The sequence below is a fragment of the Canis aureus genome, chromosome 33, assembly GCF_053574225.1.
Source record: "Canis aureus isolate CA01 chromosome 33, VMU_Caureus_v.1.0, whole genome shotgun sequence".
In the NCBI taxonomy this organism is placed as follows: domain Eukaryota; kingdom Metazoa; phylum Chordata; class Mammalia; order Carnivora; family Canidae; genus Canis; species Canis aureus.
Window position 1 is genome coordinate 11,906,683 of NC_135643.1, and position 12,912 is coordinate 11,919,594.

Below are 12,912 nucleotides of genomic sequence, written 5' to 3' on the forward strand. Positions count from 1 at the left end.
CGGCGCCCGGAGAGGCGGTGCGCCGGCCGCCGGGCCCTCGGTCGCAGCCAATCACAGGCTCCAGCAGGAACGAGCCTCCGCGCAGCTGCAATTTGGTTTGGGTGACTTCGAGCAGCGCGCGGTTGGAGGGACGTCGCCTTGGGCCACTGGCGGCTCGAGGCGACAACCCGCCCCCCCCGCCCCCCGCGAAGCCTTGACACTAGGCCCAATGGAGGGGCGCGCGGGAGGTGGGTGGGGTCGGGAGACCGGGTAAGCCGCCGGCGGGTCGAGGAGGGGTGCGTGTCCCTTGTGGCAACTAGGAAACCGAGAACGAAGGCCAACGCTTCCTGGGCACGGGAGCTCGAAAGGCATCTGGTTTCACTGCTGTTCTTTGGAAAACTCACAGTGCAATGTGCTTCGTGACTGAACAGGCATCTTGTGATCCTGGGAATGTCGATTCATTCATTTGGCGAGTGTCTCTATGGTCTTGGAGGGCCTTCTGTATGCCAGACACCGTGCTAGGCGTTGGCGCTGCAGTCCTGACACACATACACCTGATTTCTGCCTTCACAGAACTTACAGTCTGAAGAGGGAAAGCGAGAAAACAAACAGGTAAACAAACAAGACAAGAATCACGTCGGGGACGGAAATAGAACAAAGTGTGGACACAGAGAATAATAGGAGGTTGGCATCAGATGGGGGGGCGGGTGTTGTTTTGGAGAACGTTATAAGATGCCATTTAAACGGAGACTTGAAGAGTGACCAGAAAACCAGTCAGCCAAGGAACCTGAAAAGCAGTGATTGTTTCTGGGTGCAGAGGACAAAGGTCCTGAGGTGGGACAGTGACATTTTGGAAGGATAGAAAATAGGCCAGTAAGGCTCTAGCACAGAGGGAGGGGGAGCGCCCCATGGCAGGAGGCCGGTGAGGCAGACAGAGGTCAACCATGCGCGCAAGTCCTGGAGTTGGCATTATGCCTTAAACGTAAGGGGACTCTACTGAGGCATTTTAAGCAAGGAAATAAGAGGATCTAGTTTAGACTTTCATCACTTTGGTTAATGTGTAGAGAACAGGAAGAACTGGCTATGGGGAAACTGGTGAGGGGACCATCTCAGGTGAGACTGGAGGTGGGACATGACCTGGCTTAAGTCGTGGTACCACCGACAGCGGACATGGCCCTATCATTGAAGGTAGAGAAGAGCCAGGAGATTGGAGATTTTAAAGGGAAGTTATTAGCTTGTTTTGACATATCAGGTATCTTGCTCCTGGGACAACTGTTCTGAGTGCAGTTCATTGAATACTCTATTTAGAGAGTGATTCTCACATTGATGGCCCACAGATTCTGGTAATGACACTGGGAGTTTTTATGCTGGTTGAAATTCAATGTTCATCGGCTTCCTGGAATTTTCCTTCTCTCATTAACTTTCTATTGAAGCATAATATATATACAGAAAAGTACACACATTCCAAGCTGCACGTACAGCTCAATGAACTTTCACAATCCGAACACATCTTTGTATCCAACACAGATCAAGAAACAAAACATTAAAAAAAAAAGAAAAAGAAAGAAAGAAAACATTAATCACACCCAGGAACCCCATTATACTGCCTTTCAGTCATTGCCTATCCTGACAGTCAACAACATAAACTTAGTTTTGCCTGTCTTTGTCCTTGACATATCTAAAATCATAAAGTATGCATTCTTTTGTGTTTGGCTTCTTTACTCAACTTTATACTTATGTGGTTCTTCCATACTGTTGCATGTAGTTGTAGATCATTCATTTGATTCCATTCTGTGAATATACCATAATTTATGACTTCATTCTTTTGATAGATGTTAGGGTACTTTCCACTTTGGAGCTATGACAGATAGTGCTACTATTGTACATTCTAGTACATGCCTTGGCCTTTAATGTTGATGGAGTATTTTGGTGGCTGAGGTTTAAATACGAATTATTTTTGATTGTTGATCAATAATGTAGTACCATGTATTGCAATATTTCAGACATTTGGACCAGATAATGAAGAACTTTGCTCTCACAAATGTGAACACTTTTGGCAACAACAAGTACTGTTGATGTGGGAAATTTTAAGTTTGGAAATCTAAAACATTTTGAATTATGCTTGGCATTGTGAGCTTCTTTTTAAGTTCTTATAAATTGCATATCTAGCATTTGAGAGCATCATGACTATGTTATATCCTTTTACTCTAATGGACTAAAACCCACAGTCATGTGATAAATAAGATCTGGTTGGCTGCCCTGAAGAATATGCATTTGTTTGATGTTATGGCAGTCCTTGGAATTACATTTGAAAACTACGCCACTGGGGCACCTGGGCAGCTCATCAGTGAATTTGCCTTCCTCTCAGGTCTTGAGCTTGGGCTCTGCATCCTACTCCCTGGTGTGGGGAGTCTGCTTCTCCCTCTCCTTTTGCCTCTCCCCCTGTTTGTGCACATTCTCTCTCCTCTTGATAGATGATAGATAGATAGATAGATAGATAGATAGATAGATAGATAGATAAAAAGAAAACCGTACCACTCCATATCTTAGCACGGGTGATAACAACACCAGAAGTTTACTTCTTTTGAATTATATACTTAGGCCGTTTGAATCTCTGAAGTTAAATGCAGTACAAATGTACATGTACTCAGCACAAGGGATCATTCCATAATGTCCAAAGAATCAAGTGGACACAAGACTCCACACCTTCATTAAGTTGAGCTCCTTTACATTTCACTCTTTATTTTTAAAGAATTCCACTGTTTGATAGTTGTGACTATCAGGAAATTATATCCAAGACAGGTCATGAGACTTTGGGCAAGTGGGTGGCATGGGAGCTTATAAAATATTAAGTGAGGGGATCCCTGGGTGGCGCAGCGGTTTGGCGCCTGCCTTTGGCCCAGGGCGCGATCCTGGAGACCCGGGATCGAATCCCACATCGGGCTCCTGGTGCATGGAGCCTGCTTCTCTCTCTGCCTGTGTCTCTGCCTCTCTCTCTCTCTGTCTGTGACTTAAATAAATAAATAATAAATAAAATATTTAAAAAAATATATTAAGTGAGGATATATGAGTCTTGAGTAAACCATTTGAGATTTAGTCTAATGAACCACCAACACAGAACTGTTAAAAGGTAAAAGGAGGCAAATTTGACATTTTTTTAAGAGTTTATTTGAACAAAAATCTATTGGAATTGGGCAGCCCCAAACCAGAAGTAGTTAGGAGTGCTCCACGGACAGGAGTTAGAGGCCAGGTTTTATAGCTAAGCAAAACAATTATCTGGCTCTAGCTTAAATAGCTCCTTTATTTGGGAAAGTCTGATTTGCTGTTTGTGATTGGTTGTCCTTAGGTTTTTATTTCTTAACCTTCAGGTGATACAGACTTAGGTTTTGATTTGCTAGAGTAACTAAGGCATTAAAGCCACCTCACTCAGAAATAAAAAAACACAACCATTTATTTTTCTTGCTAATTTGTCTTTTGTCAGTTTAATTTTCAGGTTCCAGCCAGAGAATCTAGGAGAGAAGAAGGAAAACATTTTTTCTTCTACTTTAGAATCAGCAATTTTCCAGGTATCTGTATGCTACTTTTGGCCTCCTGCCTAAACAGGGGCTTGGAATACTAGGATGTATTTTTCCACAGTTTAGCTTATTCTACCCAGAATTGCCAGCACTGATGTCCTTTCTCTGTGTCACCAGAGTAATTTCCAAAACACTGGTGCAAAGAATTTTTTAAAAGATTTATTTTATTTATTATTAAAGAGGGGGGAGGGGCAGAAGGCGAGGAAGCCAGAGAATCATAAACAGACTCCCTGCTGAGCATGGATCCCCACTGGCAGGGCTGGATCTCATTGATTGAGCCACCCAGGTGCCCTGACACAAAGAATTTTTATTTTTATTTATTTTTTTTAAGATTTTATTTATTTATTCATGAGAGACACAGAAAGAGAGAGAATGAGAGAGGCAGAGTCACAGGCAGAGGAAGAAGCAGGCTCCATGCAGGGAGCCTGACGTGGGACTCAATCCCGGGTCTCCAGGATCATGCCCTGGACTGAAGGTGGCACTAAACCACTGAGCCACCCGGGCTGCCCACAAAGAATTTTTAAATCTTGTCCTTGGACCCAATTAAAACCTGCAACAATGATTTTACTTTAGAACATAATTGTTGCTTTTTCTCCCCCATGTATAATTTACTTCCACAAATACAGAATAAATGAGCTTCATCTAGAACCAGTGGTATAAAGATTTGAATTATCTTTCCATTTCCACCTCTGACTTTTCTATTTGACTGTATTTAATTTCACCATGCATCATTTTTATATAGGGCCATTATGAGTAAAACTATATAAATGTATTGTAGGAAAGGTTACCAAAAAATTGGACTTAATTACTTAAATCACAAAAGCTCAGAATTGAGGAAATGAAATCTGGTAGTTATTAAGCACCATTTGCCAAATATTTCCCCACTCTCCATCACCTAGGCAACTTCTGGCCCCTTTGTGGGTGGTGCTACAAGAAGGAGAGGTACCTGTGACTAGTTCAGGTCAATTAATTTGTAAGCAGGTTTTCTGAGTTGGAGCATTTAATGTTCCTCTGCAAGACCCTCCAGGGCCCACTTCTGTCTGCCATTGCAACCAACAGTGTTCTAGATCATGTCCTCTCCATCAATCTGGATACCTGAGTGACTATGAAGAACAGAATTCTGTTCCATGATGACCGTGTATCATGAGCAAGAACCAAAGTTCATCATTTTTAGCCACTCATATTGTTTGTTACTGCATCTTGAGCTATTTGAACCTAGCATATCCTGACTGATACAGATAGTAGTTCCAACTTAAAATCACTTGGTTTTAAGCACCTGGCTGGCTCAGTACGAAGAGTATGTGACTCTTGATCTTGTGATCATGAGTTCAAGCCCATGTCAGGTATAGAGATTACTTATATAAATAAAACTTTTTAAAAAATAAAATAAAATCATTTGATTGAGTGTTCCTTGGGGCACATTTAGTGAAAGAGAAATTTTTGTTTGTTTTTTTTTAAGATTTTATTTATTATTCATGAGAGACACAGAGAGAGAGAGAGGCAGAGACACAGACAGAGGGAGAAGCAGGCTCCATGCAGGGAGCCCAATGTGGGACTTGATCCCAGGACTCCAGGATCACGCCCTGGGCTGAAGGCAGGCACTAAACCGCCAAGCCACCCAGGGATCCCTCATTTTTTTCAATAACTTTTTGTTAAGCCCCTGCTATACATCAAGTACCATGTATGTTAGGCCTTGGGTTTATATATAGCAATGAATGAACAGTATAAACATGGTCTCTGCTCTTATGAAAATTGGAAGGTGGGAGAGTAAACAGTATGCATGTATCTAAGTATTATGAATGCTATAATTAGAAAAGTATGGGGCACCTGGGTGTATCATTTGGTTAAAGATCCAACTCTTGATTTCAGTTCAGGTCTTGATCTTGGGGTTGTGAGTTAAGCCTCACATTAGGCTGGGAGTGGAGCCTACTTAAAAAGAAAAAGTATAGCATTCTCTAAATATTATCCTAGGAGTCTTGTGGCTTATCTGTCTCTTTCTGTCTCTGTCTCTCTTTTAAGTTAGGGATTATTCAGTTGCTATTATACAAGTCTACCTAGAAAGAAAAAAACAAATGGTTAACTGTTGAGACGTATCTTGGAATCAAATAAAATGTGCCTTGCATGGGTCTTGAACCTAGACTCTAACATTGCTTTTGACCAGTGTGTGGCCTCAGATAAGTAACTAACTTCACTGTGCCCCTGTTTCATCAGATATAAAATGGCACTAAATATAACCTGCCCTGGCCAATTTACATAATTCCTGCAAGAATTCAATTAGGTAAGAGAATGTAAATGTCCCATAAAAATAAACAGTGTTATTACTCTGTAGAGTTTACAGTACATTGGAGGACCCTATAAACAGCCAGTCTAAAAAAATAATGAAAATATTTGATCCCCCTACACAGCAACATATAACAAATTAATATGTCACCCATCTAGCTGTGGGAAATGGTACAGATTAACAGAGTGAAAATTATACCTTCAAGAATCTAAAACTCAGTGGTTACTGCTGAGTAATATCTGCAAATGTACTGTAATTAGGATATGGCTGAAACAGGCCAAACTTCCCTTGTAATCTTCATAAAGAACATTAAAAAAAAATAAAAGAACATTCAATACATTTCTTATGAGTGGAATGAAGTGAACTTACAAATGACTAGATTTATACAGGTGGATAAGCAGAAAAACGCATGCAGCATTAAGAAAAACTGCCATTGTCTTCAAAATCTGTAATTTCAAAAGTGCGTATGCTTATAACCTATTAGAAATGATATCTAATTTCTGAAACTCATTCCTCTTTTCTGAGTCTCATTTAGATTAAAGTTCAGAATCTGATGGTAACATTGTAAGAGATGATGAAAAGCACACTTGTCACTGGTTGTGAGGCAACCAAAAGCATGAGTTATTGGCATGTACAAACACACCTCCTTATTTTGTACAGAGTGGGTGTAGGTGCTGAACTGCTCTTCTATTGGTCAGTTTCTCTACCAATAGCAGAAAATAAAGTATTCTTTTTCAGCTAATTAGCATACCCTGGGAAAGTACCCAACTGCATTTCTTTCCCTGGCAGTGTTAAATATAGACTTTAAAACCAGCCTCAGCATTTACCATTTAAAAGTTACTTTGGCTTTGGGCACTCTAGATTTTACGTATAAAAATGCTCCAGGAAAAGTTTTTAAAACTCAAATAAACTATAGCATATAATGGTTAATGCTATAGAAAGAAAACAAAAAACATCTGTGTTCTTGAAGATGCTTCCATATAAAGAAAATAGGAATTCACACTCCTCCCAGGTTGAAACCAGGAAAGATTTCCAGAGGTCACAAAGGACAACAAAAATGACGTTCCCTATTGGCATCCTACCTTCACATAGACCAGGGAACATGCAGGAAGCTGGGACCTGGGAGGTGAGCAGAATTACAGCAAAAAAAAAAAAAAAAGGAAGGGGACCAAGAGAGGGACACCAGCCTGCTCACATGAGGGACCACCATATGGCCTAAAATGTGACCCGATGAAAACAGTAGGGAAATAGACGCTTAACATTCTTTTTTTTTTTTTTTTCTTTATTTATTTATGATAGTCACACATACAGAGAGAGAGAGAGAGAGAGGCAGAGACATAGGCAGAGGGAGAAGCAGGCTCAATGCACCGGGAGCCTGACGTGGGATTCGATCCCGTGTCTCCAGGATCGCGCCCTGGGCCAAAGGCAGGCGCCAAACCGCTGCGCTCCCCAGGGATCCCGACGCTTAACATTCTCTGGTGACGAACTGCATAATGCAAGGTCACAAGATATTTTCTACCTGCTGTCTCTTTCCCTGGTTTCTCCCTCCTCCTGACTCATCTTACATATTGATGCATGTTTTCATCTTACTGCCCGTTTTCACAAAGCTTCAGTAGCTCTCCATTTCCAATGGGGGAAAGAAATCCTGAGCTTCCAAGGCTGGTATTCAGACTCTCCCCTGAGCTGCTCCTTTCCTTCTCCAACCTTATGAGCCACCACCTTCCTAAGTGGACCCTTATTCCAGCCAAACACATCGTTTTCTAAACCTGCCATGAGCATGCTTGCCTCCTTACTTCCTTGCCTTTTTACAAGGCGCAAACCTTTATTTTCTCCTCTTCATTGTCTCAAATCTTCAGAAGTAGGAGAATTAAAGTGAAAGGTTGCCATGTGATTACTCTCACTGAAGAACCAACATAGAGGATCACTTCAGGCTACAAACACAGATCATCACCGCTAATCCTATTAGGGTTCTCCAGAAAAACAGGACCAATAACATGTGGGCGCGCGCACGCGGGGGGGGGGGGGGGGGGCGGTGGGGGGCTGGGGGAGAGACAGACTGAGGTTTAAGAAACTGGCTTATATGATGTGAGGGCTGGCAAGTCCAAATCTGAAGGGAGGGAACAGACCATGGATATATTTGAAGGAAAAGTATTCAGGGCAGAGGAAAGAGTAAGCATGAAGGTCCTGCGGCAGAGTGGCAGCCAGGAGACCCAGGGAAGAAATAATGTTGCAGCCCAAGACCCAAGGCAGTCTAGAGGCAGAATTCCTTCTTCCTGAGGGGATGTCAGTCTGTCTTTCCTAAGACCTTTAACTGATTAGATGAGGCCCCCTCCCCTATTATGGGGAGGAATCTGCTTTACTCAAAGTCCACCGATTTAAATATTAACCCCATCTAAAAATACTTTCACAGAACATCTAGACTGATGTTTGACCAAATATCTGGGTACCTTGGCCTAGTCCACCTGACACATAATAATTGATCATCACACTAATCTGTACAAATGTTTATTCTGTCCAGGAACTGTTTTAAATGTTTTACACATATTAACTCACTTAATCTTAACAACTCTATGAGCTAGGGTTACTATTATCATCCCCATTTTACAGATGAGGCACACAGAGATTAAGTAACTTGCCTGCGATCATATAGATTATAAAGGACAGTGCTGGAACTTGAATCCTTGCAACATGGCTCCAAAGTTTATTCTTAACTGCTTTGCGATTTACCCTCAGGAAAAAGAAAGTGAAAGCTAAAATCATTGATACCTTATATGTTCTTCCCACTGTCCCCATAGACACTTTTGTTTCCCTGTCATAACATCTGTTAATTGTCAAATTTTACAGGAAACTTAGGTATGTCCACACAACTACCCTTTGAGGTAGGTAATATTATCCCTGTTTTACAGATGAGTAAATTTTGAGTCACAGAGAGGTTACTGACTTGCCCTAGGCCACACAATATTGAGTGGAATAGCAGGCATTTGAACCCAGGACTCTCAAACTTCGGAGCATGGCCCCTCCCCACACTGTATGTCTGTACATACTTTATCGATGTGTTAAATATGTTCCTACTCATCTGCTTTGAAAACTTTAAATTATTTTAACAAAAATTGGCTTTGCAAATTACTTAACAAAAATTACTTTTCTGTCTTGATGTGTTCTACAAGTGAAATACACTGTATGTATGAGCATAAATCTCTGACTACTTCATGAGTCAGGAAAGAATATAGATTACAGCTAAAATAAATGGAAAGAAAAGGGGAAAAAAGAGCATTTTCTGTTTCATCATCAACTGGGAGCCTCCCATGTTTAGAGAAAGTACAATGGGAGAAATAACACATCGCTCTGAAGCACTGACTGGGGGAGAAAATGAGCAGTTAAAGTAGAATATAAATTGAACTTAAGGGGTGAATTTACCTAAGACTAGCCAGCTGGCAAGAGCTTGGATTGGGAAGGAAATTATAAAACAGAAATCACCCATTTTGCAATATTGGCTCGCTATACTGGAATGAATTAAATTTACTTTCGATCTGCTTTTAAGTAACTGATTTAGAAAGTTTTATTCCAAAAGAAGGCTTGATTTCCTAACAGGGCCCATGAGAAGGCAGAGCAACCTGCAGGTTTACTGTAGATAAGGATCATAATAGAGTATTGCTGCCACCCGGGGACCTTTCACCTCCTTCTAAACTCACTCACTAAATGGAGAGCTTGGAGGCAAAAGACCCAGAAGTCTTTTTGCCTGACCGGCAGTCAAGGTGATCAAAGAATTGTGGAGCTGGGAGGTATCTTTAAATTTATTTCCTTGTCTTCCTCTCCCCTTCATTTTTCAGAGAATTAAATGTAGACTCTGAGAAGTGATAGGATTTACCCAAAACCACAGAGCTGGCAACCACAGACTGGGAGTAATTGTAGGCCAAATGTCCAGCATCCCAGTCAAGTGCTAATCGCATCTCTTCACACCCTATGGGGCAATCATAACTCCTAAGAACAGACAACAAAGCCAGAGATTCTATGCAGGATATTCAATTGGTAGAAAGGGTTTGCAAAATTAGATGTATTTCTTCTACAATACCTGTAGGAAAGACACCAAGACTGTAGGTAGAATTGACTCTGAGCAATATTGTGAAGTCAGTAAAGTATAAATTCAGTGGCCTCATACTTGGCTCATCTGAGAAGCTGTGTAATACAGCAGTGGAGAATAAAACTTGAGAGATAGCCAGCCTGTTTCAATTCTGGCTCTACCACTTATGAGCTGTGACCTTGGGCTAGTTTCTTAACTTTCCTGTGCTGTTTCCTTGCATGTAAAATTTGCTGGTCGTATTTCTCAAATCATACCTTTTGGGGGCATTATATAAAGTAACCTGTGTGAAGTATCTAGAGTCATTCCTGGCTTTAGACAACCCAGTAACCATGAAGAATTTTTATCATTCGCTACCATTGCCTATAACACCTTATGTTGTTGCTCTAGGCTCACTTGTCTCTAGCAATGCCCCCTGCTCACAAAATGTCTCTGTTCTTCCTCCTCTTCTCTCTTGCAACTCTCTCTCCTTATTTGTTCAGTAAATGGCTGTCTGCTCATTCAAATAGTACTTAGTGCATCCCATGATGTACCAGAAACTTCTGAGAGCTGAAGATATACCAGTGAGCAAAACAGACAAAATTTCTGTCCTTGTGGAACATACACTCTAGAGAAAGGAATATAGAAAAAATAGATAAATATATTCTTTGCTTTCTGTAACAATGAATGGTTTGTAGAAAAATAACAGTGGATAATGGGATAGAGCAGGGGAAATATGCTATTTGAGGTGAGGAAGCCAGGGAAAACCTTTTAGCGTTAGGGGTGCTCAGGGGCCGAGACCATAATAGAAGGGAGGGAATGGACCATGCATATCTTTGAAGAAAGAGTACTCCAGACAGAGGAAAGGACAAGACAAGCATAAAGGGCCTACAGCTGGGTGGCAAGGAAGCCAACATGACAGAAGCATAGTTAATGAGTGAAACTAAGCAGAAATGTGGCTGGAGAAAGACTGGCATCTGTAAGGCATTCTACACTGAGATAAGAAATTTGGATGTTAATCTCATGGTTGGGAAGACCCAGGGAAAGAGAGCAGACGAGTGTCAGGAACAGATTTATGATTGAGAGGGGTCACTCATGTTGCTGCGCAGAGAATAAACTGCAGGGAGGTCAGAAGTAGCAACAAAGGGACTAGGTAGAAAATTCTCCAGGTGGAATTGAAGAAGAATCAAGAGTTTCACTTTGAGGGAGTTAAGTTTGTGATGTCTAGTCAACATACAATGAAGATTTTGCACAGGCACTTACATACATTCATCTGTTGTTCTAGGGAGACATCAAGTTGAGAGACATCATTTTTGGAGTCACCATTGTGTGCATGGGACTTAAAGCCGTGAGGATGAGATCACCTAAGAAGTAAGTAAGGATGAAGAAGAGAGGAGGCCGGAGGTCAAGGCACTGGGATTTTGCAGAATGTAGGAGTTGGGAAAAGGAAGATGATTGAGCAACGAGACAAAGAAAGAATAGCAATGAGGTAGGAGGAAAACCCATAGAAAATGAGAGAAGGGCAATACAGAGAATTTCAAGCAGGAAGGTGTAGCAGCTGTTTCAAATGTAGTTAGAGATTGAGTGAGATGAGGCCTATGAAATGCAACAATAAATAATACATACGTCTAAGCCCAAAGTCAAGAGACAGGGAAATAGGGATCCCTGGGTGGCGCAGCGGGTTAGCGCCTGCCTTTGGCCCAGGTCCTGATCCTGGAGACCCGGGATCGAATCCCACATCGGGCTCTCGGTGCATGGAGCCTGCTTCTCCCTCTGCCTGTATCTCTGCCTCTCTCTCTCTCTGTGACTATCATAAATAAAAATTAAAAAAAAAAAAAAAAAGAGACAGGGAAATATACTCAGCATCGGACAAGTGTGTGAACAACTAGGGTGTATATTATCTGAATTTTAATTACCTAAAATGTAGGTGGCTCTTTAGTTGTTAGTGGCTTCTGACATTTTAAATCTGTTTTCTAGTTCCCAACCAATTCTATCTTTATGATAGCTTATCTCCAATTCTTCCCTTCCTGTACTCACATGCTGTTGCCCTATCAAGGGTAGAGTCTATTTCTGCACACCCTTGAATCTGGGCTGGCCTGTGACTGCATTCACCACTAAAATACAGGGAAGCAACATTGTCTCAATTCCTAGCCTTTCAGAAGACTGGTGGCTTGCATGTCCTGCCTCTTGGAAGCCTGCCACCGTGTAAGAAGTACATCTATCCCAGCACTGCTCTGCTGCAAGAAAAGCACTGCTTTGCTGCAAGAAAACAAGTTTTTGACATGTCTTGCAGACCACTGATCACTTTCATATGTTTTATAAAGTTTTATTCTGCATTTTCAATTTTTTAAGATGGTAGGCACAAGAGTTTGTTTATTCTTTCATCAGCTGATGGACATTTAGGTTAGGACATTTTTGGTTATTATGAAGAATGCTGCTATGAATATTCATGTACAAGTTTTTGTATGGATTCGTGTTTTCATTACTTTGGGTATATACCTACAAGTCAAAGTGCTAGGCCATATGGTAGCTACTACATATCTTTGAATCTCTTTTCCTAAAAGAATAATCTGAATCTGTGGCATGAAATTTAGAGGGCCAGACTTCTATGGAAAATGCAAGTCATCTCTTCAAAATACAGCATGTGGGAAGAATTACAAACATAGTAGTACACGACTGGAAAGCTCAAACCTATCCAGAAAACCTCTCATATAAAGCAGAAAATAAAACGGAAAGGAAGCTAGGAATAGGAAATGTGTTGAGTAAATGGAAATGATGCTATGTACTTATTCCTGGCTCCTACACTGACCATCTTCACTCTCCCCAGGGCAGCTCTGCTCTGCCCCCCTGACCTCTACTGGTGGCAGCTCAGGGAACCACTCTCTCTCATCCTGTTTGTCTCTGGTTACTCCGCAGTGCATTAGGGGAGTCTCCCCTGACTACCTACCTAAAATAGCTCTCCCTCTGCTCTACCCCTTGCCTATCCCCATCTTTATAATACATATCAGCACCTCAGAAGT

At 41.5% G+C, this 12,912-nt stretch overlaps 1 protein-coding gene across 5 annotated transcripts in view; it reads left to right on the forward strand.

The window, feature by feature from the left end:
* The first annotated feature begins 84 nt into the window (after positions 1-84).
* The window catches only part of LOC144304324 (uncharacterized), a 63,911-nt gene continuing 51,083 nt past the window's right edge, over positions 85-12,912 (forward strand). For 3 of the 5 annotated variants that reach the window (XR_013371224.1, XR_013371225.1, XM_077882839.1), the window contains exons 1-3: positions 88-591; positions 3,461-3,545; positions 11,178-11,263. Coding sequence is in view for 3 of the 5 variants with exons in the window: in XM_077882839.1 (XP_077738965.1) it covers positions 461-591; positions 3,461-3,545; positions 11,178-11,263 (302 nt within the window). In the remaining 2 variants the exon portion in view is untranslated. Of the gene's footprint in view, positions 592-3,460; positions 3,546-11,177; positions 11,264-12,912 lie in introns of all 5 variants that reach the window. The other 2 variants (XM_077882841.1, XM_077882840.1) reach the window with 2 other exon arrangements.